The sequence below is a fragment of the Solanum lycopersicum genome, chromosome 6 (genome assembly GCF_036512215.1).
Source record: "Solanum lycopersicum chromosome 6, SLM_r2.1".
Taxonomy (NCBI): domain Eukaryota; kingdom Viridiplantae; phylum Streptophyta; class Magnoliopsida; order Solanales; family Solanaceae; genus Solanum; species Solanum lycopersicum.
Genome location: NC_090805.1, coordinates 43,004,367 through 43,031,109, shown reverse-complemented (window position 1 = coordinate 43,031,109; position 26,743 = coordinate 43,004,367). Strand labels below are relative to the sequence as shown.

The window sequence follows — 26,743 nt, the reverse complement described above, 5'->3', positions numbered from 1 at the left end:
AATATGAGACAGATGGAGTAATCATTTATATCAATTTGGTTGTAACTATCTTATCCTTTCTTGGAAATTAGAATCATGAAGTTATATCTGGTCGACACTATGATTTTTTTTTTTTTAAGATAATGTTTTTCCTCTAGATCTTTTAAAAAGACAATGCATATTAGTTTTTTTTTCTCAATACCATAATAGTATCGTAGACAAATTTATTTTTCACGATCTAGTTATTCGTTATAGCCTCCAAGCATAAAAGTTCCTCGTGGACCACTTCAAGAATTTCTCAATTGTGATCAATATTTAATTATTGAGTAATTCTGATAACATAAAAAAAAAAAGATGTTTATCTATTTTAGAAATCGATATATTTTCTTAAAATTCATTCATATCTCTCAGTATTATGAGAAGAAACACACGTATTACGTAAAATTTTGTGATAAAAATCCACGTTTTCTGAAAGTGTAATTTAAAATTAGAGCAATTGCTTTCAGTATCCTCGAACTAATCGCAACCTTAAATATTATGTTTCAAATTTCGTAATTAACATATGTGGAACTCAATGGTTGCTATAGATCATTTCTAGCGCCCTGGGCCAACACTGCAATTAATATCGACGTCACCATCCAGGTCACAACGGACATAAAAAAAGATGGATGCATGATTTGATATCATTAAAATATATAATTCAGAGATAATTATATATTACCCCGAAAGCTAACTATATATTGAAATGGAAGAATCCATGTTATGTAAACTTTATTAAACCAACGTGAAAATCAAGTCCCAATGTCCCTACCTTGCAAGTTGCAATAGGATCATAACATTAAGAAATAATAGAGCATAGGGTTGACGTTGAATATTAGATGGCTAAAAATTGTCTTTATAGCAAGTTACTCTGTCTATCCTTTTTTACTTGTTCACTTTTGAATTAGTACATCTATTAAAAAAATAATTAATGACGTAGTGAATTATCATTTTATCCTTATTAATTAATTATGAAGTGGATGAAAAGTTTTACATTTTTTAAAGTAATTAATGGGTATAATAGGTAAAAAAAAAAATTCTTTCTTGATTTATCAAAATAAACAAGTAAATAGGGACAACTTAAAAGGACAATTGGACAAATAGTTAGGGACGGAGGAGGTAGTATTAATTAAGGTCAAACAAATGTGAAAGGCTATTGGTTGTCTTGATCTGATTTGACTATTCTTCTTTTTTGGTCTTATTTTTTATTCATTACAATTTCACACGTATGTTGATTATTATAGAAAGTTCAACTAAACAAATATTAGCTCCTTCCTCACATATTATAAATAGAATGGAGTTTGCAACTTCATTTCCATAACACAAACTTAACAAAATCTCATACAATATGAAGATTTCTTGGTTTTCCTTTATTTTTGTACTACTTGTTCTCTCATCAGCTTCATGGTCAACATTAGCTGATAATCATGAAGAATTCATTCAATGTCTATCTCATAATAACCAAACATCCTCCAATATTTACACACCAAATAACTCTTCTTTTCAATCAATCCTTCAATTCTCCATACAAAATCTAAGGTTCAATACATCCGAAACTCCTAAACCTCTTGTGATTGTCACCCCAGTGAGTGAATCTGAGGTTCAAAGAGTCATTCTTTGTGCTAAGAAAACTGGGATGCACGTTAGGGTTCGTGGTGCAGGACATGATTATGAAGGTCTTTCTTATGTCTCTGAGGTTCCATTTGTTATAGTTGACCTTATCAACCTTAGAACAATCAATGTTGATGTCAATGATAAGAGTGCATGGGTTGAGGCTGGATCAACTATTGGTGAACTCTATTATAGAATCGCAGAGAAAAGCAAAACCCTAGGGTTTCCAGCTGGTGTTTGTCCAACGGTTGGTGTTGGTGGACATTTTAGTGGAGGTGGTTATGGTGTTATGCTGAGAAAATATGGCCTAGCAGCTGATAACATTGTAGATGCACGATTGATTGACGCGAATGGAAGGATTCTTGATAGGGCTTCCATGGGAGAAGATCTATTTTGGGCAATTAGAGGAGGTGGTGGTAATAGTTTTGGACTTGTCCTTGCATGGAAGGTCAAATTAGTAGATGTTCCTGAGATAGTAACTGTTTTCACACTTGACAAAACATTGGAACAAAATGCCACTAAGCTTGTTCATAAGTGGCAATATGTGGCTCCAAGATTCCATCAAGATTTGTTCATTAGGATCTTGGTTAGTAGATTGAACTCAAGTAATCAGGGAGATGATAACAACCAACAAACAATCGTAGCTTCATTCAACTCCATATTCCTTGGTGGTATTGATCGATTACTTCCCATCATGCAAGAAAATTTCCCTGAATTAGGGTTGAGAAGAGAAGATTGCATTGAGATGAGCTGGATAGAGTCTATATTGTACTTTGCAGGGTTCCCAACAGATGGACCTCTTGATGTCTTGCTAAGTAGGGTTCAACTCTCAACGCGTTACTTTAAGGCAAAATCAGACTACGTGTATCAGCCAATCCCAGAGGGAGGTCTCGATGGAATATGGAGATTCTTCTTTGAAGATGAAGCTCAATCATCTCAAGTGATCTTAAGTCCTTATGGTGGGAGGATGGATGAGATTTCACCATCCGCTATACCGTTCCCCCATAGAGCTGGGAATTTATACAAAATCCAACATTTGGTGTATTGGGATGAAGACGGGGAAGAAGTAGCTGAGAGGCATATAAGTTGGATAAGAAGACTTTATTCTTACATGGCTCCTTTTGTTTCTAAGTCACCAAGAGCTGCTTATATCAACTATAGGGATCTTGATATTGGAGTGAACAACATAAAGGGATATACAAGCTATGTGCAAGCTAAGGTTTGGGGGATAAAGTATTTCAAGAATAATTTTGATAGATTGGTTCATGTGAAGACTAAGGTGGATCCTTCAAATTTCTTTAGGAATGAACAAAGTATTCCTTCACTTACTCAGTGGAAGAACAAAGGTGAATAAAGTTTATCACTATAAAAAAATATAACAAGATACATATTATTTAATTAATTAAGTACATATAGTTTCTCTTGATTGTTTGTATTATAAAGGGTCATGCATGTGAGAACATGGCACTTGATAAGACTTGTATTGTAAAAATTGTTTTACGTAATTTGTTTGTTCTATGAAATTATAGTATATTATTGATTGATAATAAAGGTTTTTTAATTTAATTTTGTAAAATTATTGTATATTATTAATTGATAATAAAGATTTAAATTCATCATGTTATATTCTTTCATAAATCAAAATCCAAGTATTATGATGTTTGACTTATTCTTTTCGAAATACGATATTTAATAACATAATATAATATCGTATAATTCAAATAACTTTAAATAATTAGAGTTCAGCAAAAAAAATATTTTTATTACTTTACTATTTATTCATTATTCATTTTCAAATTTCAGTCTTAAAAAATTTTATTTCAATTTTTTATATATTGCATTAATTTTGTAAAACAAGAAATTAGTATTGTAACTAGTAAAAATAATTGCCTCTCTTGCTTAGAATATAAGAATAGAATAAATATCAATATCATCATTATTGTCACGAACCGGCAACATAGTACTTATAAGACAATTGACAAAATTATGAGAAACTAATATTTTCTCGATCTTTTTTTATTTTTTATATCGAATCATTTAAATTGTTAAAAAATAAAATTTAAAACATTTAGATATATATATGATATTATAAGAGATAAAGAGGAATATCTTAAAAGCTAAAATATTTTCAAATATACTGAAGTGCACTCTGTTGGGGACGAGGTAAGAACTTAATCATTTATTTATGGGGAAAGGGTTCAAAATACTCCTCAATTTTGATTTATTGTTTGATTTTATCTTCGCTGTTAAAATGAAATTAAATTTACCTTTTCATTATTAATTTTACCAAAATTTACCCTTCATTTGTCAGAATCCTCAAAATTGATCCAAATTAATCCGATTAAAAAAAAATCCTATTCCCTATTTTAACCCGAGACCCAACCCCATTTAGAATAATCCGCTAAATCTTATTTTATCTATTCTTCCAAATTTCCTTTACCCAGTCTCTCTCTTTTTCTCCATCAAAAGCTAAATTCTTCCTTAAATATACCAATAAGACAAAAAGTAGAGAGTAGAAAATTTAGAAGAGCAAATGAGCTAACTGTTTAGTGAACATGAAGTTTTTATCTTAAAAATTAGATTTTTTTCAACATACAATCAACACACTAAAACATTCTCTTTACATGGTTTGAAACTTTCATTTTCCTTCAGTTCCACAAAAATAAATAACAACCACTAATAATTTAAATTAAATTACCTCCAAAATACAAACTCTTTTTAAGTTAATCTCAAAGCAAATCCAAGGACACACATCATATTGACCTTTACAACATAAAAATTGAATCTTTTTAATAGATCTTAGCATATGGCTACATCAAGAATCCAGTAAGTTCAAAAACAACACATCTAAAGTAAATGGAACAAAAAGTGAATAATAAAACACAAGTTGACTAGTGAAAATAATGCGCAAAAAAAAAAGCACAATAAAAGAAGAAGATAAAAAGAGAGAGATAATGGTAAATGGGTAAAGAAAATTTGGGAAAATAGGTAAAATAGGTTGATTGGATTATTCTAAATGGAGTCGGGTCATCGAGTTAAAATAGGGAATAGGGTTTTAAAAAAAATTCGAGTCAATTTTGAGGATTCGAGGGGTAGATTTGATGAAACTAATAATGAAAGAGATAAATTTAATTTCATTTTAACGGCGAGAGTAAAATCAAATAATAAACTAAAATTAAGAGATATTTTTGACCTTTCCCCTTTATTTATTCATTTATGTCAGTGTGTAATAACAGGTACACGTATTCTTCTCCATCTAAGATTTTTTAAGGAAGAAGTCAAAAAAGTAAAAAACTCTGTTTGACTTAGAACGATGTTTAAGAAAAAAAAGAATGTTTTTTTAATCTTGTGCTTCAAAATTAAAGTTATATTAAATATATCAAAATATCCTTCAATTTTGTGATTTTAAACATGTCACGTGAAAAGTTAAAGTGTTGAAAAAAAAAATATCTTTTTTAAAACAAACTTAAAAAAAAAAAAACATTCTATTTAAATGGAGAGAGTATAATTTTCCGCGTAATATATAATTAACTTAGCTTATCTTTTTAGGTAGATAAAAATTTTCTCTGTATGAAGATGAGTGTACTGCACCCGTTAACTTTAAAAGAATTATTTATATATATATATATATATATATATAAGGTTTTGGCAAAAGCAGCATTTTTCAGTGGTACATAGCAAGATTTACCCTGTTTACTTCAAGACTGTCTTACGGCGTTTCTCGGCCATTACATGAGCCAGAGTTATGCGAGTTGGGGTGAAACCATCCAAGGTCTCATTTTTCTGGCTATATTCTCCATGACTATGTTCGATTCTTTCTACTTGGAACCTCGACCATCTAAGGTATGCACTTACTTCTCCTCTTTCCCCCGTGTCCTTACTAACTTATATTCATTCACCTTTTTTGTTTCGTGGAATAAATACATAAATAAACGCTTAAACTTATTTGGTGAATATCTATACACGTCAACATGCTCATGGATATCTCACATTGACTTTGACATATACATAATTTATGAAGGTATTTAAAAGTGTTTATTTATTAGGTAATCTCAATTTGAATGTATGTTTATGTTAATTATTAGTTGTAATTGTAATTGTAATTATGTTATTTAATTTGATTTTTGCTGACATGACATATATGTAAAGATAGAGCTAAGGCGATGAGTTTGAAGTTTCACATGTCAATATACTTATATTTATTTTATTTTTTTAATGTAAATATAAGATCTATGAAAAAGTTTGTGGATTCGTCTAAAATCTATGAAATCCTTCCACCTAGATCTGCCTTTGCATATATGTCTTTCAATTTTAGAGATATATAAGTACACAATATAAATTTGTCTAAAATTAAATCAAATAGATATATACGTATTTCATCGCATAGTAAAGCTAAAATAAATATATCTATTTACTTCATTTATGCCAACCGAAAGATATAAATGTCAGATAAAACCAAATTGAAAGAATACATTTATGTCTAAGCATAAATGCTTGTTTCTTTGGTTCTAGTCTTTGAAATTTTGCAGTTGATGAGGGAGAGAAAGAAATTGGAGAAAGAGCAAGGGAAAGGGAAAACATAAAACCAAGTACAAGAAACGTGGATATCTCACATTGACTTTGACATATACATAATTTATGAAGGTATTTAAAAGTGTTCATTTATTGGTAATCTCAATTTGAAAGTATGTTTATGTTCATTATTAGTTGTAATCATAATTATGTTATTTAATTTGATTTTTGCTGACATGACATGTATGTAAAGATAGAGCTAAGGCGATGAGTTTGAAGTTTCACATGTCAATATACTTATATTTATTTATTTTTTTAATGTAAATATAAAATCTATGAAAAAGTTTGTGGATTCGTCTAAAATCTATGAAATCTTTCCACCTAGATCTGCCTTTGTATATATGTCTTTCAATTTTAGAGATATATAAGTACACAATACAAATTTGTCTAAAATTAAATCAAATAGATATGCACGTATTTCATCGCATAATAAAGCTAAAATAAATATATCTATTTACTTCATTTATGCCAACCGAAAGATATAAATGTCAGATAAAACCAAATTGAAAGAATACATTTGTGTCTAAGCATAAATGCTTGTTTCTTTGGTTCTAGTCTTTGAAATTTTGCAGTTGATGAGGGAGAGAAAGAAATTGGAGAAAGAGCAAGGGAAAGGGAAAGATGTATTTGACATAGAACCAAGTACAAGAAACGTGGATGCAGTAAGGGATTAAAACAGGGAAAACAACAAGTGATGAGCCTCTTGATAGTCAACAAGAGTTGTCATAGGGAGCAAAAAGAGTGAGGCCACAATTTCAGATATTGAGTAAGAGGCTGAAGAAGTTGAATGTAATGTCATCATTTCTCAATGTACTCACACTTGTTGGTCTTACTTCTCACCTTTTCCACCGTAGCCAATTGGTGCATTCTAGAGGTTAATTATCGTAATGTTAATACCTCACCTAGCAAAGTGGCACCCCAACAAAGTCATCTAGCACTTTGAAAGCATACTTGTGGAATTTAGACTATTACAAGTGCTATATCGGAGCTTCAATTAAAATCAAATTTTATATCGTAAAAGTTTATTTAAAAAATAATGCTTCTAAATTAATTTCTTCATACTCAAAATTTAAATTTGAAATCTCAAATTAAGGATGAAACACTCCTCAGTGCATCACAATGCACATTTCTGAGTTATTCTTGTACTTGATTGTAAAAGTAATTTACAACCTTCGGTTCTAATGATGTTGCGATAACCTATTGCTATTTTGATTTTCCCACCTTCTTGTGTGATTATTCAAGGAGAATAGCTTACTGCTGATTATTCGTGGTTTGAAGTCATGTTCTTAGTAAGTCAAACACGTCACTATATTAAAAATATTTATTTAATTTGAAAATTAAGAAATAATTATAATAATACTATCATATTATTCGTTATTTCTGGAAGATTGTATCAAATTAATAATTATCAATCGTTATTTAACACATGTCCCAGGCACAAATGGACCTTTTTCTTTAATATTAATGACATAAATGAATCAATTTCCTTTTCCTAATAAAAATTAATGAGAAGGGTATATATCATCCTTGTTCAGAGGGAACATTCCAGAACATAAATATTACAGTTAATGGCAGCTGTTATAATTTTAGAGGAAAGATGAGAAAGTGACACGTAGTATTCCAAGAACCCCATGCAAGACGTACACGTATTCATCTTCATCCACCATCACCGACTAACGTGGGCATTTCCTTTTATTCAAATCCCCATTTTTCCCTCTTCACTTATCCATTCCTTTTTTACTAAAAAGAAAAAAACTAATTGGAAAAGATGATGAATGTTTTCGCCATTTCTCTTGTACTTACCACACTTGTTACAGCAGGGGTTTTTTCTCCCAATCCGGAGAAGAAAGATGATGTTATTGTGAAAGAGGGTCATAGAGTTGTAGTTGTGGAATATGAGCCAAATGATCATGGACAAACTAAGGTATCAATTTCTCCACCCGAAACAGAGCATAAAGCAAAAGCAGAGCACGTTTCAGTTTCAGATAAAATATCAGCAAAAGCAGAGGGAGTTGAAGAAAAAATTGGTGGGTTTCATGGGCTAAATGCTAGAGAACTTGTTTGTGATGCTTATGGAAAGTGTAAACATAAGATAGCAAGTGCACTTGAAGGGACTAAAGACTCTGTTTCTGAAAAGATGCATGAAATTCAAGAAGATGCTAAAGAGGGGTTTGAGAAAGTGACTGGTAAAGCCCACGAGGCTACAGAGAAGGCAAAAGAAACTGTTGGGAAGAAAGTGGATGAAGTGAAACAAGGGGCTAAAGAAACGGCTGAGAAAGTTAAAATAAAAGCAGTTGACACGACAAATACACTGAAGCGTCATTTGCTGAAGAATGCTTCGGAAGATCTTGATTTAATTGAAGAGAAAGTGAAAGAAGATGCAGAGTCTCTTAAAGTTGAAGGCATAAGAGACTATAATGTTGGTCGTAGATTCTTTTCAGATGTATCAGCCTACATCTTCTCAGCCGAGAGCTTTAGATCTTTGATGGGAATCTTTCATTTGATGGGATTTGCATTGTCTTATGGGGTTTCATTTTGGATGACTTTCGTATCAAGTAATGTAATGGCAAGAGCTTTGCCGAAGCAGCAATTTGCAATGGCGCAGAGCAAGATTTACCCTGCTTATTTCAAAACTGTGTGTTACGGCATCGCCTCAGCGTTTTTAGGCCATATGTGGAGTCAGAATCCCCCGTATTACGCGAACATTGGAGAGACAATCCAAGGTCTTTTTTTTGTACTCATATTATCCGCGACTCTGTTCAATTGTTTCTACTTGGAGCCTCGAGCCAGCAAGGTATGAATTTACTTGCTCTGTTTTTTTTTTCCTCGCTCAAAAGGTGTGATACAATAAAGCAAAACTTGACGAATTTTGCACAGGCGATGAGGGAGAGAATCAAGCTAGAGAAAGAAGAAGGGAGAGGGAGAGACGTTTTCGATGTAGAACCAAGCACATCAAGTGTGGATGCATTCAAGGATCCAACAGGTGTTGATATAGGCAAAACAACAACTCATGAACCTCTTGAGAACCAACGAGAGTTGCCGCAGCAAACAGCAAAACTAAAACCAGAAGTTGAAAGATTAAGTTTGAGGCTAAAGAAGTTGAATGTAATCTCATCAGTACTCAATATATTCACACTAATGGGTCTCTCTTATCACCTTGTTTATCTTAGCCAACTCCTGCATTCCAACCGTTAAATTTGTAATTATACGCATGTAAAGTCATACTTCTATGTTCTATTAAATTTTTTTTGTGTGTGTTTATTACTGTTCCAGAGGAGTTTATTTTAGTTCAGTTTATCAGTAGGATCTGGGCTGGTCCTTGTTTGGGTCAAAATTTCTAAATTCAACTACTTTTTGGATTTTATTTTTTAAAGAATTGTATGTATGATTTTTTCAATGGAACATTGAGGTCGGTATTATGATGGTTTGAATATTCATTGCGGTGACCTTGATATTTGTCAACTAGAAGAAGTTATATATTATATATTTACTAATGACTAATGAGCAAAACTATTAAGTGAATTTTTAAAACATAAAACATTATGTTTGGGTTTAAATCCCATCGTCTTATCAAAAATAGTTATTTTATTATTTTATGTCGGGTCGTTATTTATTTGAAAATTTCTAAAGCTGTATTAGTGAAATTATTTTTTTTTGTGTGTTTAAAAAGAAAAATGATCCACTAATTTTCTTGTACAAATATACCCGAAATATTTGTATAAAATGACAGTGATTTTGGATTGAAGTCCAAAATTTTGGTAATTGTCACTATTATTTATTAGGATATTTGCTGGTTGATTCGAGACTTTATTAGCAAGTAGTAATATCTTGTGAATATTTACTTGAACGTTTCAAATTAGATTTTAAAATTATTGAAATATTTCTTAGTGAAGTGTCTATATAGTGGTAGGTTGGATCGATTGTTCTAACTTTTAAGGTCCATCAAAATAATGGACAACATGGTTTCGCTTCTTCTTGTCCAATTTTTTTTAAAAAATTCTTTTGGAGAGAACATCTATTTTTTTGTTAATAAAAGCTTCTTTTTGTTTTAATTTTTTATTTGGCTTGTTTAAGATGAAAATATGTGTGATTTTGGCACTTCAAAATAAAGAACACTTTTATATAGGACGTATCAAAATTTTTACATAGTACTCTTGAATATGTCGTGTGGCAATTTATTTTTACTAAAAAGATAAAATTAAAACAAACAACTTGACGCACAGGATTCAGGAAATACTTAATATAGAAAATGAAAACAAACAAATTAGAGTTATTGAGACAAATATTTTATTCTAAGTAAATAGAAAGGTAGGAAACCAACTAAATTTTTAAAATTATAAATTAATCGTAATTTTGAAATAACTTTAGAACTCCCGAAAAATAACAAATATGAAAACATAAAGACTCATTAATAAACAACTTGAAATATTCTAAGAAAAACAACAAAAATGAAAAATTTAAGAATTGTAATTTTACATATTAATAAACAATTTATTTGATAAAACCATGTGTATTTTAAAAATAATAAATTAACTTTACATTCTTATGTTCTATCATTTTTGTTAATAAAAATTGTTTCACCGGATTATGAAAGTATATGCACATATTTCTTTAAGTAGCATATCGATTTCTACTTCTATGTTTTAAAATATTATAAGTCACAAACATAATAAACTAATATTATCAATAAAAAGGTGAGATGAATTTATCTAAACAAATAATTATTTTTGAAGAATGTTATCATTATATATAGTTAAATTATCTAAGAATCATATACAGGTCTAAGGAAAATAAATTAGATGTTTTTTCATTAAAAAAATTCAAAATTTCTATCTTCATGAACATAAGTAAATAATATTAAATGTATGATTCAACAAAGAAAGAGTTGTAATTATATTAGACATGTCAAATTATTTTTCCTTGTAACTCAAATTATGCAAGAATGTCTAACCATTTTCAATATAGATATATCTTCTATAATCGGCAAATCTGATTAAATAAGTTAAAAAAATTATCTACCAAAAGAAGAAAAAGATAAAGAATAAGGAGAAAATTACATTTAAACACATATAATCATTTTTGATAAAATATAAATAATTCAAAAAGAAATAATATAATAGAAACATTACTTCTTAAGGACCTAAAAATAAAGAATAATCACTATATAACTCAAAATCCATTAATCTCCATCTCTGAATGTTCTCATTTTATCCTATATACAAGAGTCAAGAAAAATAATAACAAATAAATTATTAGTCCTAAAATGAATCTCAAAGTTAACAAAATAAAATTTTATATCTCATAAAGAATAAGGAAAAATTACATTTAATCATAAATTCTCCTACACAATCATTTTGGACAAATAATCAATATATTTAACTCAAAATCCACTAATTTTCATCGCTTGATGTTATCATTTCATCCTATATACAAGAGTCAAGAAAAATAATAACAAATACATTATTAGTCATAAAATAAATTTCAAAGATAACAAAACAAAATAATTTATCTAGAAGAATTAAAAATATGATGACATATTAGTCTTACTTGCTAATTAAAAGTAATATATGAAATAATATTTGAAAAAATAATGCACCTCAAAGCTTACAAATATTGTAACATTTCTTCCACTAATTCTCTACCAAAGATGACTACAAAATAACAAACAATTTTAGTGTGATTTATAGTGTTAATGTAACCTTTCACATTAAATAATTAGAAGTTATGAATATAAAAGATTATGAATATGAAAGGTTTGAGGGTTATGAATATTATTAATACTAATTTAAGAATAGAATTTATATAATTAAAGAGGTATAAGTTTATAAAAAAAATAATTGAAAAAATAAAAAAAAATGTCAAGTAAAAAAAAAGAAATAAGAAAAAATGAATGGAGGTCATAAAGAGGTGCCACATCACCTCCTCTATGATCCTCATTTATATATATATATAGATTTGGCTTACCAAAGGTATACATCCAAACAGATTTTGGACCCAACTGTTCCAATGATACCATCAAGACGTTCAAAACTTTGTACATGCTAAGGGAACATAGTAGACCATGTGGTGTGGTTTATTTGTAAAAAAGACATCATAAAATACATCTTTGTTAGCCTTTATTTCTATCTTGGCACACAAAACAGACTTTAGAGCCATTTTACTAAGCACTTGGAAATAAAAAGATATAGTGACTCTATAGGTAACTGGTAGAGGAGAAGTGTTGATGACCTTTACAATGAATATTCAACAATATGTATAGACTAGTCTAGAAATAGGGAAGGAGGATTTTTTTTCTTTTTTAAAATTAAAATATGGTATAACATCCTAATCATGTGCTTAAGATTTTTTTTAAAATTATATATATATATATATATATTAAATAAAGATAAGCTTTTCATTAATGTATTTATCAGTGACACCTACTATAATTAGGTGGGTGAATTTCTTCTACCAAGCTAACTAAAATTGTTAATTTTTCTTTTTTCTTTCCAAGGAGAGCTTCCGATTGAAATTAAACTTTCTTTATATCGTCACATTTTTTTAGTTTATCTGATATTCGATATCTATATATTAGGATCCAGTTCAAGAGAAGAATAACTACATTGATAAGAAAAACAAATGAAACCTAGAAAAAAGAACATACTTTACTTCAAATAAAACCAACAATTTTTTTTTCATTAATAGAAAAGACTAACACAAGAACAAATTCCATTTTCCTTTCTTCTTCATCCATCTTGATAGCAATTGAACAAAGTTTCATCTTCTCAATTTCTCATCCATGTTTGCAATACAAATTTCCCCATCATATCTAGCACTATTTATACGTAAAAACAGTTTAGCTTCTTCATAATTTTTTTTCTTAATATTTACAATTTGTTTGATAATTTTTTAAAAAAAAAAAAAAACTAAAAAGGAATAAAGATGTTAGTAACAAATTGATTAATTGTCCTTTTGTGGTGTCAATCTTAGAAGAAATGTTAATGGCGCAAATGAAATATGTTAGGGAAAAAATCAAATAAGGAAATACAAGTTCTACTAGTTAGTCAATGAAAAAGTCTACATGACTTTGATAATTTAATTGTAAAACTTTTAATTGTTAAAATTCTTATTTTTTTCACTTTATAAATTTTCCAAAATTAAAATATGAATGAGTTGACCAGTTATGTATACCAAGGAATTGTTAAAACTCTTTTCTTTCCATTCATCAATTCTCCGAATTGATCAATTGTACATATTGATGGATTAAATTGGTAAATGAGACTAAAGGTTTATTCACATACACATTTTGAAAGAACATGTATTTGTTAAGTGAATATAAACTTTTGCCCAAAAAATAAATGAAAAGAACATGTGTATTTTGATTTGGACTGACTGACTATTGATTAATATCAAAATAAAATTAATTTAGTTAATTTTTTAAATTTCTAAAATTAAATCAAATCAAATGAAAATCATAACCGTCGATCTGGTTATTATCAGTTTGGTTAAGCTTTTCTATTTGTTTTCGATTTAGAAGTAAAAATTTAAAGACTTTCGATAAACACAAATACATAGTACATAAACAATCCACATTGTATCGTTTTAATTAAGCAATATTATTACACGAACAAAATAATTCAATTAAGAGAAAAATGTGGCTACCTTATATGAGATGGGTAGGTAATAACTAAAATAAAAAAATTTAAGGACTTGGACTTGAAATTGTTATAGTTCAGCTAAAATTTAAATGTTAAAATTGAGAAAAGATCACGTAGTTAAAGACTCAAGTTAATTATAATTTAACAAAATATTTATATTTTTATATATGATAATATATAAATAATAATAAAAGTTATATATCTAATTTATTGATTTGGTTGAATTATTTTTGCACTAAAATATCTTACAAAAGTAACCTTGTAAACCACCATGTATATCACCACCGCTAGTTATTATAATGATCCGCCACCATCATACAATCGCCACAACCTAGTCCTATCACCCATCACCACCATGCCGAACACTACCCACACCAACTTTCTCAGTGTGGATTCATTGGTTAACTGTTTTATGAATAATGTTTCCTCCGTTACAACTTATTTGTCCTACTTTACTTTTAGTCTCTTTCATAAAAAATGTTTCCTTTCTAATTCTACACGTGACATGTTTAAAACAACAAGATTAAAAAGTATTTTGATACATGCTACATACCTATAGTTTAAAGCTACAAGACTCAATAGTAGTCTTTACTTTCTGAAAATCTGTGTCAAGTCAAAATCGGACAAACAAGTTAAAACGAGGGGTATAAAACTTGAGATTTTCTCTTAAAAATTGATGTCAAGATGAATCACACATTTAAATGCTATGAAAAAACAGTCCTAATTATCTGGCGTATGTATCTAGATACAATATCTTAATAATCATATAGGTTTTCAAATTCAAACACCCTAATAAACATTTTATTTTATCATAATCTCTAAAATTTCCTACTCATCTAAAATAATTTCAGAGATTTCCTCTCAGATACATCACTTCCACCTCGTTGATATATCCTTATCCCTCTCGGATACATCCCTCCCTTACGTATCCAGATCCTATCCACTCTTGGATACATCCCTCCCCTATGTATCCGGATCCAATCCCCTGTCTGATAACAAACAAAACAAACAAACAAGGCCCAAGTCTTTCTGCCTGTAGGTTATTGCACTGTACAGTCTGTACTCATGCTGGAGATTTGATCAATCATAACTTCTTATATATGTTGTTGGCATAATGAAAAATAACTAACAAGATTCAACAAAACAACAATCTTTATCTGAAATAGAAGAAATTTTCTTTAGAATGTCAGATGTATAACACAAACCAGAATAGGTAATTTCCTTTCTGTGGATGTTTTTATCAATGACACACACCCTCCTCCTCCTCCCCTTCCCTTCATTGCCTCATCGAATACAGGTATTCCATTTTATCTTTCATCACCCAGACTCCAGAGAGTGATAATTAGCCAATGTCAGTTTTCCTTACAATATCGTGCATCACCACTGGTTTCCCAATGCCAGTTACGCGATACATTTTCTTATTCAAATCTAGCAAGAAAGAGAAATATCTAAAAGCAATGTTGTAATATAACACCTTATTATGTTTTTTAAACAAACAAGAAGATTACTCACCAGGGCTAAGAGTGAATAGCAGGCAATCGTTCTCTACAACAGCACTGTTTTATAATACTATGAACACATGTACATTGGGATGTTGCGATAATATACTTGCTGCAACATTATGATTTCTTCAGCAATTTACGAAAACCTGTTTATTTCTAGTAGATAACACTAACCTACTAATTCAAGTTCTACATATGCAACGAATACTTGAAAGGTTGCTCCCTCATTCAATTTCTTTCATTACTAGAGCTGCAATGAGCTTTTTTCCTATCTACACGCTAGTTTCTTTCATAATGTATAAATGAACACGTGATTCTCCTATAGATTTACATTATGTATGTATGGTATGTTAAGATGTACTATGAGTCACTTCTACAAGAAACTTCCACTTTCTATTGATAAGGCATACTTGCTCTTTTATCAGAGCACTATATGGAGACTAACTAAAATGTAGACCTATAGGCAAAGATCAATTACAATTCCACAAAGTAAATGCAACAACTCAGAATGCAAAATACCAAACAGAAATACAGAAATATTGAAACTAAGAACTAAGATCGAATGAAGGAGAGAAGGAACTAAATGTAAAGAAAGTAGGATGAGAGATACAGACTTTGCCTAAGCATGATCATAACACATAAACTATTCTTTCTAACTGAGGGTCCTTTTAAACTAGTAGATAATTGGGCCTGGATCCCAAATCAACCTTTGTGAAGGTCTTCTGACTCAATTTCTCAGTCCAATAGTCGCTTGCATGACATCCCTATAGATATCGACTCAGGGCTTGGACTGATTCATAACACCCAAACTATTCCAGCATCCATATTAATTTCACAAGGATGTCTATTTGTGTGCGCAACCGAAAGGATACACTTGACCTTTCATATTATCAGTTTTTCCTGAGGGAGAGGAGGTGAAATCTTCTTTTACTTTCTTTCTTCCTTTCCTTCTCTCTCTTTTGGGGCATCCTCAAGACCTTCAAGTACATAACTAGGAACTTGACCATTAAACGCATCTCAAAAGCAGGGGTGGATTTATTGGGTAGATTATGGTGCACATGAACCCATGGTGTATAGGTGAAACTAGGTATTTTATGTACATATTTTAAATGTTTTAGAATCGGTATAATATTATCTACCAACACCTATGCTCCAAGAAGGCTAAATGGTGCACTTAGTAGAATGCTGAGTTATTTACCTAGAGGAATAGGGATCAATTCCCGCTTAATGCATTTGTTCCTCTCCTTTTCTAGTGCCGCACCCATCTTCTAAAAATTCTAAATCTGCCTCTACTCAAAAGTGTTCATGCTTAACTGGTGACATGTACAATCAGCGGATGAGAAGACATTCTTAAGCAGTCCTAAACCTCAAGCAACTGAACCTCGTTACACTAGTAACTGATAAACAATCATAAACGAACTCAACCCTGTATCAACAATGTAAAATGGACAATCAAAGAAATGAAAGATTCCAAAAAGGCCCATTTTGCAAAGACAAAGCTGCAGTAATACTGCACCTTCAGTTAAAGAAAAGTTATCTATATGGACTACATAAACATGCAAGTAATGAGGCAGCATCTGAACACTGAATACAGAAGTACAAAATACCCCAACCTGGAAACATGGAAAGAGAAGCATAGATAAAAACACAAGTCCCCCACTAAAAAGAAAATCAAAAAGATATTGCCTTTCCAAGACATCCAACTATTAAACTTCACACTGATGCAACGATATATATTGATTTTAACATGACGGATCTGCAAATCATGATTACATCTTCAGAAAGTGAAGTGTTTCTGCTGCAGAAATTTGACTATTAAGCAAATTGACACTACATATACAACATGATACAACTGCACCAGAAAAGTGTACAACCTAAATTTAATAATTAAAAGCCAAAGCTGACTCTGGATTCTAAAGTAGCAAAGCTCTTGCAAATTTCCATTAATATCTACACATGAAGAAGAATAGGATATATAGGAGTGAATTACCATTTCTAAACTGCATGCAACTAACCAAACTATTGCCTATATACTCTAGTGGAGCTCTCTTCTTCTCATTATTGATCTTTCATTGAGCACGTGCATTTCTTCTGATGCTCCGTAAGTTCCTGCAGGATTAGATTTCTGAAATGAAACCCACCCTTGGATAGAATTGTGACAACTCTCTTACGTACATACTTCACTAAGACCAGTAACTACCACTAATGAAATCATGTGACATAACTATATTGAAAGATCTCAGAAAATAATAACTCGAATGTAATTAATCAGAAACTGGAAGCAATTTCTGTGCAGAAATGGAACAGGATAAAGGAGACCAGCTAAAAAATTGCATGGGCCTGACGTTGCCTCAGCTTTTCTGCTAATGTACAGAAGCTGGGAGTCAACTGGTTGTTGTTATTGAGGTTATCGAAAGAAAAGATTTGACTACACCGCTTAATTTATTTTGTGTCTAGCTCACTTCCTTTTCCACTGAATTTCGGGATATTCAATCACTGGAGTGAATTCATGAATTACCTGAATCTGCCTCTGCAGAAACTTGACGTATTCGACTGCTTCTTCCAACATGTCGGCTGTGTTGGTTTGCTGTGGTTGGAAAAACTCAATGTTAGTCATGAATTGCCTGAAGTACAATAAGAACAGCACATACAACTAGAAATGAAGTAGTCAATCTATCTGCAGCTAATTTCACTGTAAAGTGGTGCAGCAAAGATACTTTCTAGTTCAACCCAAATCTGCGAGACATATTTTTTTTTAATTACAAACCTTAGTTTTAACAGTTTCATCTTAATCAAAGAAAATCAAATTTCACCACCCATAAAATATCACGTTATTGTAAGATAACTTTTCTTCTTTGTTCTGTACATCCTTAACTGCTGATCCTCATTAACCACCCACTCAACATCTTGTCCAGCACAAAAATATCCAAAATGAGCAACGCACTGTTTCTTAGTGAAGTCAAAACATTTAGGATCCCATAGACATGATATAAGAATTAGAGATGAATCAGGCCATAAGCCAAATTAACATTGAGGTATAAAAGAAGTTCAATGACGGCAGGCTCGACAAATGATGTAGCGGTGAAAAGGAGAGAGACAGAGAGAGAGCAAAATGTATAAAGAGAGAAAAGTGAGAGAGATTGAGATAATAAAGAGGGGGTGTTGTACTACTCAAAATCTAAGATATCTTGAGAATCCAAATCAAAGCTATCATATTCTCCAATCATGAATGTCCACCAATAGAAGGACATTTTATATTACCTCTCAAAATCTAAAATATTTTGGTATGCATTCAGGCAGAAAAAGACATTTTGGTGTGTATTCTCTAAGGAAGTAGGAGAATGCTCTCTTTGCTATTACTGTGTTAAGAACTCATTCTTCTTAAATAGTAGGTAAAGACTCATCTATCGACTTAGAATTAAATATATATTGATTCTTTAACCCATATTTAAATTATACATCAAATCAAGATGTACTTGGTGCATTTCCCCATTAGATAAAAACTCATTTTCTTTATACAATAACATATATGGATTCTTTTACAAAGACTTATATCATAGATGATCGAATCAGAACCTACTTGGTAATATAAGTGGTCATTGCCTAAGCTTAAAGAATTGATCTATTGGTTGTATTTTTGAAGTGTGGGAATGTATTGTTGCTTAAATCTGGCTTTGATGTTTTACCAAAATACTTATTTCGAAATGATACTCTGACCATACTTGGAACATATCAAACAACTTGGAGTGATCTTCTAAAATATCCTACCAATCAATCTAGTTTGCCTATGATCTGGCCTTTACTGCAACTGGCAATAAGAGAATTGAGATTTGACAAAATCAAGAATGGAGTTTTGTTAAGCAAAAGCTCAGGGTTTTTTTAAATGCTAAATGACTACGGTGAGTTCATCACAAATGGATTGGTCATAAACAAAGGAGAGATTCAATGAGGATAAACAAAATTTATCTTATCCCTTACAATTTCTAAAGATTAGGCCGACTCTAATAATGGTTGAACTTTGGGTGAATAGGTAAGAACTTATCTCTCAAACGCCGAGTAATGAGTATACATTGACCATAATCAACCCAATAGAAAATGGCAAACCATTTGGGAGGGACTCACTGGTATTACAAAATAGTTGGCCTTTTAAGTATGGCTAAAACATGGGCAGTTTGTTCTTTTATTTTTTGAGAATGGTACACCTTCTATATATCCATAGGTGTACTACAACAATGTGTAGTCCCCCATCACAAAAATTGCCTCGTATACAAAATCCTAATAAATCTAGTTACAGACGATCAATTGCATTAAAAACATTTTCTGTATTGGACGATTTGTTCATTGAATTTCTAAATTCATCTTCAAGATTGAAGTGTTAAATTGAATTAGATGTCAGCAAACTGGATTCAAATGCCATAAAATATGTTTTTTATTCCTAATAGCTACTTCTCTTCATACATTCGGTAGACTCACCCATTAAGACCATTTATGTCATAAAGAAGTTGATTATCAATTTGATATTAAAGGCGGGTGTCTTGTTCATCATTTTTCCTGTAGAGGGAGACACGATAGAAGTGTGAAAATAACAGGTGTCAAATCCCTCAAACTAGCACAAGTCAAAGCCCTCGTGAAATTGCTATTTATGCAAAACTTTGAAAGAAGTACAAGGAACTCCAATAAATAACTTACCTTGTCCATATTTGGCACCAGTTCCTGAAGCTTCCTAATTCTGTCACTTATACGCGTTCGACGAACCTTGCACAATAGAAGCACATGCACAACCTTATTAGACTAATAATTGAATGATTTAAGTCGCCTATAAACACAGGTAATTACAAGCAAAGAGAGAGAAGGGAAAAATGCTTTACCCGCTCCGCTATGCTGCGAGGATGGGTAGCACAGCCACGCTTTGCTCGAACCTTACAAGGCACCAAATCATCCATGAGATTCTCCATTTCAGCATCCAGTGACCCACCAGAACCATGTAACTGCCCACTTGACTCTCCTTTCTACACCTCCCAGCACAAACAACCATAAGTACGAAAATATTAATAAAAACAACGGAGTTTCAGGAGGGGGTAATTCCAATCATACAACCATCAGACAGACTTGCTTCAAAGTTTATGCACAACTGTTTCCAACAATTATTTGCTGTTAGTGCCATTAACTAGGAGTAATAATTTCTTATCACTATTTTTACGGAAATCAATTTATTGTCCATATATATTGATCTTTCAGCATAGATTATATTTGTATAACAACCAAAAGACTTGAAGATCAAATCCAGACAGAAACAATAAAAATAAAAGAGGCATATAGATACACCAATATATGTCAAACTCCCTGACTGTCTTTCAGACAACACAATCATCTGCATATATTTCAGAACCTGGGAAAATTTTTCTTCAAGTAGAAAGATGACCTTACTTCCACATGGAAAATATATATATGTTTTCAACAATCTCATTAGATAGACATAAAACACTATACAAAGTGTAGACAAACCTTTATAAGGTGAGTCAGTTCATCTACCCCATCTCAAATGAGATGAATAATCAAGACAGTGTTAATTAACAAGTAAAAATCATTACTTTTCAAGGTTAAATTAACTTTGACATAAAGCAACAGTTGCAGGAAAACACAAAAAGATCAAAACTATTAGTAATAGCTCATTAATAGAACACATTAAATGAACTAAAATCCAAATGATTAGCATAAAATTCTTGAAATACATCCAAGCAGGCAGAGATCCTGGGTTCAAATCACCCCAATCCCCCACCCCCAAAACAATCTCAAGAAAAAATAATAACCCCCATTCATGGATAAATTAAAATTCAAACTTTCGGGTAAGTTGTTAAACTTATACTAACCAACTGGGATACTAATTTTCTGGGGGAACTTTCGGAATCATCGTCTCGGGTTCGCTTAGCGGACTGCGAAACATCAACGGATGGAGAAAGATAGTCCAAACTGGACGGAATTCCATAGTTTGAGAAGTAACCATCAGAGCTGATATGTGAAAGAAACTCCGCCGGAGAACTATTCTGCCTGAGAAAATTGCTACTACCACCGGATTCAAACAGACCCGGATCGCCAGTGAACCTAGTAGCTCCGCCGGTTTCCAGCTTAAGCTTCGGAGTTGATGGGTGAGGTGGTGGTTTATTGGGAGTGTGTAAAATGGGAGAAGAAGGGTTAAGAATAACTTCGTTCTCAGTGTCGGATTCAAGTAGAGCTTCTAACCATGTCGCCGGAGCTGACCGGAAACGGGAAAGTCCACCACCCCCGTCACCGGTAGTTCCACGTTGCATCGGTGAAATTTTTTCTAGCAAAAGTTAACTTTAATTTTTCTCTTCAGGTGAATTTTTTGTTGTTTTTATGTTTAAAAAAGGTGAGGTTAAAGAAGAAGATAGAGTAACACAAGAGTAGAAGCCTCTATTTTGTATAGCGTATGTACTTCTGTTCTATGGAGAAAATAGTTGACAAGTATTCTCCATCATTAAGCTACCTACTTTCTTTTTCTAATTTTTTTTAATAATTTATGATATTTAATGTAAATATTAGTTGTATTGTTTAATGATAATTGTAATATAACTTTTAAAAAATAAATTGCAGAGATTATTATCTTTTGGCACAAATAACCTTATTATATTTATGTATATATAATAAACAATGATCTTAAAAGATGAAATGTTTTTATGGTCTTAAAGAATTAAAAGAAAACTTAGCTAGATTGTTAAGTACTATCATATTTTTTTATTGATTTTTAACGTTATTCGATGTTTATATTGAAATTCAATTATATTTAAATTTATTATTTTATTAATTTTGTAATTGACATTTTATATTTACATTAGAGTTCGACTAAGTTCAATTTACACTAATAAATCTCACATTATAGAGTAAAATATTTTTATCAAAAAAACTCGAACTCAAAAGCAATTACCTACTTGAAGATATAAAGTACATAGAATATGTACATCTTCTCATATAGTTCCTAATGTTTTTTCAACTAGGTTTTAATCTATATAAGTATGGGTTTTTTTTTCGATCATGTTTTTGTGAAAGAAAAAATTACTAGCACATTTGATCATTCATTTTTCATAGTACTTCCTCCGTTTCATTTTACATGATATCAAAAAGAATGTCACATTTTCTTATATAGTAAGTATTTAAAGGTATAAATTTTTTTTATCTTTATTGTTCCTATTTAATTTTAAAAATAGTATTTAAATATATTTATAAAAAGAGAAAAAAGTGAATTACTTTTTAAAGAATAATTTAATAAATATTTTAAAGTCCTCATTTATTTTTTAAATTTTATATCTATTCAAATGTTGCCATATAAAATAAAACCGAGACATTAATATTTTTCAATGCTATTCATATTAACAATACGTAAATAGAGAGAGCCATTAGGAAAAGTATGGTATGAGTTGATGATTTGCGGCGATGCAACGTCATTTGAGGTCTACGCTGTGCAACCAAAGCCTACTCGCAAAGGAGCGCGTGAAAATACGGCCCACCAAAGATAGGAGCTTTCCATTTTTCAACAAAAGGTGGGGGAGGGCTTTTTTCATTCAAACCCCTTTTTATCTTCTAATAAAAAAAACCTTATACATTTCATGGAATATTAGAAAGATACCCAATTTTTTAGAGTTTTAAAATTTTGAAATTGGAAATGGAATTTTTTGACCATATTTTTCCTAAAGAATATTTAAATGTATTTTTATAAAGCATATTTTATATTTCCATTTTTAAAAAAATTAATAAAATTAATCAACTCAATTAACTTAATCTCAGATGTGCAATTTAATTTTCTTAATAAGAACAATATCTAAAATTAAATAGTCACGTAAGGTCATAAATTAGATTTCATATTGAGTTAAATATAGAGTTGTGTTTGGTTATTATTAATTCTAAATAATTATTTGTTGTTTGTAGTATTTATTATAAAAAATATGAAACATAAATTGTTGGGTTTATTTTATAAAAATTAAATATTTAAGAAAAAATTAAAAAATATAATTAAATTGAAAATAAGGTTTTGGGTTATTGGCAAGAAAAATGATCTTATTTAATTGAGAACAAGTTATTTCAGAATTATTATTTTACTATCAATATGACATAAAATAACATTACAATCTTGAGTTAAATTATTTTAATTAAAATATAAATAAATTTATTATATAATTAACCTCAAAATTAATTATCTCTTACTTATCTATTGTACACGCTTATGATAATAATAATAATTAGTAAAACCGAACGAACGGTAAGCATCATTATCAAGATAATGACACGCATAAATAACAAAAAGCTTATCTTAATTTAGTGGCAGGGGAAGAGTAAAGATTCCAAATTAATGGGATTCACGTGAGTAGAGAGCGCGTGAATATCTATTTTCCGCAATATTATTTTAAGATTTTGTTTGTCAATTTTGTAGCTGTATATAACTCATTACTAAATTGTGGCTAAAATTTCAAGCATTTGACCCTGACCACAAATTTTAAAAGGAAGAGCTTAGCCAAAATAAGAGTAATATAAAAAGAAATATTTTAGTGGATGTGAATGTTTCACGCCATCCTTTTAAATTCTTCTTCATTATCTCCATTTGTTTTTTTATTTGATGACTATGTATAATTTATATCGACTTTAAAGTATTAATTTAATTTGTATAGTCTATGTAATGATAATAAAATATAATAATATTTGAGAGTGAGTTGTTCGAATGATAAGGATTTTTTATTTTTGATTTGAAGATTGCGAATTTGAGTAACCAAGGTAGCAAAAAAGATAGAAGCTTCTAGGAAAGGATTAAAAATATGAAAAAAACTCAAATCGAACTAGTGTCGAAAGATTTATCTAAGATAAAATTTCTTTAAAATTTACCTTGTAAATCAAAAATTATGCTTAAAAAACATTCTTAAAAAAATAATTGCCTGCGAAATTATTTATGCCCAACAAATTTATATACAAGTGTACTTTAACTCACAGTTTTTCATTAAATGAATACAAAAATTAAAAATCAACCCAAAACAAAGGGTCGATAAAAAAAAAAAAAAAATTATTTTATTTCATTAATAGGTTTGTTTAAGGTAAAGGGTAATAGGGCCGGGTTAAACAATTTAAGCAGTTCACAATTGAATTCAATATTAAAAAGATGGGATTGAGGATAAATATTTTTATTTTAGTATTGCCACGTGTCCCATAATAAGAAGTTGGGCTAAATCTTTGCAAATGTATAACTAGGAAATTGTATAGCAACCTATAAATCTAAATTAAATGTTATAATAGTAGTTTTTCTATTTGTTATTTGTAATACATATTTTTATATTTTATGTTATTTTATTTGTATATCGAAATATGTAAATGGATCAATTTGATGCGTGTGTTATAAAAATTAATGGCTTAAGTCATCTATAGTCCTTCAAAGTTGTCTGCATAATTCATTTAGACACCTCAACTAAGTCTTGTACCAATTGAACACCTTTACCCTCCCAAATTTGAATCATTTAAACATTTTTTTGACAATAAGCTAAAAGTATAATGTGTGTGAAATACACTCGCGATGACATGACAATTTGACGAATTAAATATTGACATTTGGTATTTTAGAGTCCAAAAAATTTATTATAAAATATATTATAAAGTAAAAGAAAAAAGAAATTATTTTTATGTTAAAAATTAAAAAAAAATCATATAAATCCTATAGATTACCTACCCTTCTATTCCATGGAGTCCAAAACTCCTCTCCTTCTACAGTTCCCCAGCCCCAACGGCAACCCTCCTCTGTAAGTATTCTAATATTTTCGAATCTTCTTTAATCATCTGCATCATAGAGTTCAAGCAAAAGGATTAAGATTTATTGCTATTTTTGATGAGTTACGGAAGAGTTGGGCCGTAGGTAAAAAAATAAAAAAAAATTAATTGTCTTCCTCGTTTCATTTTTGACGAAAAGATGAACTTCGTCGGAAAATTAATCAGTTTCGATGAATAGCGGATTTCTTTTTGAGTTCTAGAGGTGATTATATTTTTCGATTGAAAAACACCCTTACAAAAATGTGAGCAAAATAAAAAATAAATAGGAATGTCCTTTAACAAAATTCACACAAATCTCCATCAATTTAATGCCAAAACACTGCATTAACAACAAAGAAAAAAATAAATTTCAAGCTCTCTATAAATTCAATGCCGATGATGATGGTGGCTGTCATGACAGCAATGAAGGTACCACCAATCCTCCTAGTATGATGGTAATAGAAAAACAAAAAAAATGATAAAGGTAGAAGGCAATGGAGAAACAAAAAATAATGATGGAGGTAGAAGTGAAGTATCCGGAGAAAAAACGAGGAAGAAGATGGATGTATAATGGCGGCAATGACTAGTGGTGGAGGAAGTGATCGGTAAAGAGGGAGGAAGAAAAAGAACATTTTTTCCTAAAAAAAGCCTACTTAAAGACCTCTCGCCCCTCTTTGGGGTGAATCACAAACAATGTGTCATGTAAGCAAAAAATGTTAAGATGGTTCAAATTGAGAGGGTAAAAGTGTTTGATAGATAAAATTCTTAGTTGAGGTGTCTAAGTGAATTATGTGAACAACTTTAAGGAGCTGTATAGGATCCATCCGTATACCTAATACAAGTAGACCCATTCGACATACATATGTATTGTATAAAAGATAATTGTAGCCGTTTGTATATAGAAATATACGAATAGATTCATTTTGTATATATATCTGTTGTATATATATAGTAATTTTATTTGTATACAATAACTATATTTAGATAGTACATCGAAATATATAAATATAAAATTTATATATATATATATATACCAAAATATACATATTAATAGTCATAGCAAACACTAAGTTTTCTATGAAGTATAATTTTACAAACTACCACTATGACATATAAGATAATTTTTTTATTTGCTAAGCTTAAAATTTGCTCTTCTTATAATATACAAGATATATTAGGCCTTTCTCCATTAAAAACTCACGAAGAGTGTCTGAATTTTTCCATATAAGGTTATATTTGGGCCTTGTTCCTCAAATTTGATTGTAAATGCATCCAAAGATACAATGCTAATTCTGATCCATATAATTAGGACATCATCCAGAAGGGTTCACGGGTATCGATTCGATAAAAATTATATTATATATATAAAATAAAGGGAAATTTTTCAAAATGTCAATATTTTAGCATTTAAAAGGGCTCATTAGCAACACTTTCAATATTTAGTAAAAATGTCATATTTTAGTTTGTTATGTATCTTATTAATGTTTTTATTATTTGTTTTTATTTAAAGAATATAATTATTTAATAACAAAAGGGAGAAAATTAAGGGAGAGAATATTTCAAAAAAAGTAAGCATCCTTAATTTTCTCATTAGTTACATTTTCA

The 26,743-nt window shown here is 30.3% G+C and overlaps 3 protein-coding genes and 1 long non-coding RNA gene across 5 annotated transcripts; 2 read left to right on the top strand and 2 right to left on the bottom strand.

The window, feature by feature from the left end:
• Positions 1-1,330: 1,330 nt before the first annotated feature.
• Positions 1,331-3,195, top strand: LOC101254908 (tetrahydroberberine oxidase-like). The gene has a single exon (XM_004242191.5). It carries the CDS (start codon positions 1,367-1,369, stop codon positions 2,981-2,983), a length of 1,617 nt encoding a protein of 538 aa, XP_004242239.2. The 5' UTR covers positions 1,331-1,366; the 3' UTR covers positions 2,984-3,195.
• A 438-nt stretch (positions 3,196-3,633) lies between these two features.
• LOC101255207 (uncharacterized) lies at positions 3,634-9,462 on the top strand. The gene is made up of 3 exons (XM_069299305.1): positions 3,634-5,650; positions 6,274-8,995; positions 9,079-9,462. Exons 2-3 carry the CDS (start codon positions 7,970-7,972, stop codon positions 9,394-9,396), a joined length of 1,344 nt encoding a protein of 447 aa, XP_069155406.1. The 5' UTR covers positions 3,634-5,650; positions 6,274-7,969; the 3' UTR covers positions 9,397-9,462.
• Positions 9,463-14,913: 5,451 nt separating this feature from the next.
• Positions 14,914-16,220, bottom strand: LOC138349161 (uncharacterized). The gene is made up of 2 exons (XR_011221783.1): positions 15,351-16,220; positions 14,914-15,266 (listed from the first exon to the last, which is right to left on the bottom strand). It is a non-coding gene; the product is annotated as an uncharacterized lncRNA (long non-coding RNA).
• An 825-nt stretch (positions 16,221-17,045) lies between these two features.
• Positions 17,046-21,860, bottom strand: LOC101256189 (transcription factor bHLH81-like). 2 transcript variants are annotated; one of them, NM_001328262.1, is given in 5 exon segments: positions 17,046-17,449; positions 17,859-17,927; positions 20,030-20,095; positions 20,209-20,349; positions 21,211-21,669. In NM_001328262.1, coding segments are annotated over 5 exon segments (765 nt in total). In that variant the 5' UTR covers positions 21,649-21,669; the 3' UTR covers positions 17,046-17,398.
• Positions 21,861-26,743: the final 4,883 nt, after the last annotated feature.

Coding starts and splice junctions, on each gene's coding strand:
- LOC101254908 (XM_004242191.5), top strand. CDS start 1,367: ATGAAGATTTCTTGGTTTTCCTTTATTTTTGTACTACTTGTTCTCTCA.
- LOC101255207 (XM_069299305.1), top strand. CDS start 7,970: ATGATGAATGTTTTCGCCATTTCTCTTGTACTTACCACACTTGTTACA. Junction 8,996..9,078: donor TGGAGCCTCGAGCCAGCAAG/GTATGAATTTAC, acceptor AATTTTGCACAG/GCGATGAGGGAGAGAATCAA.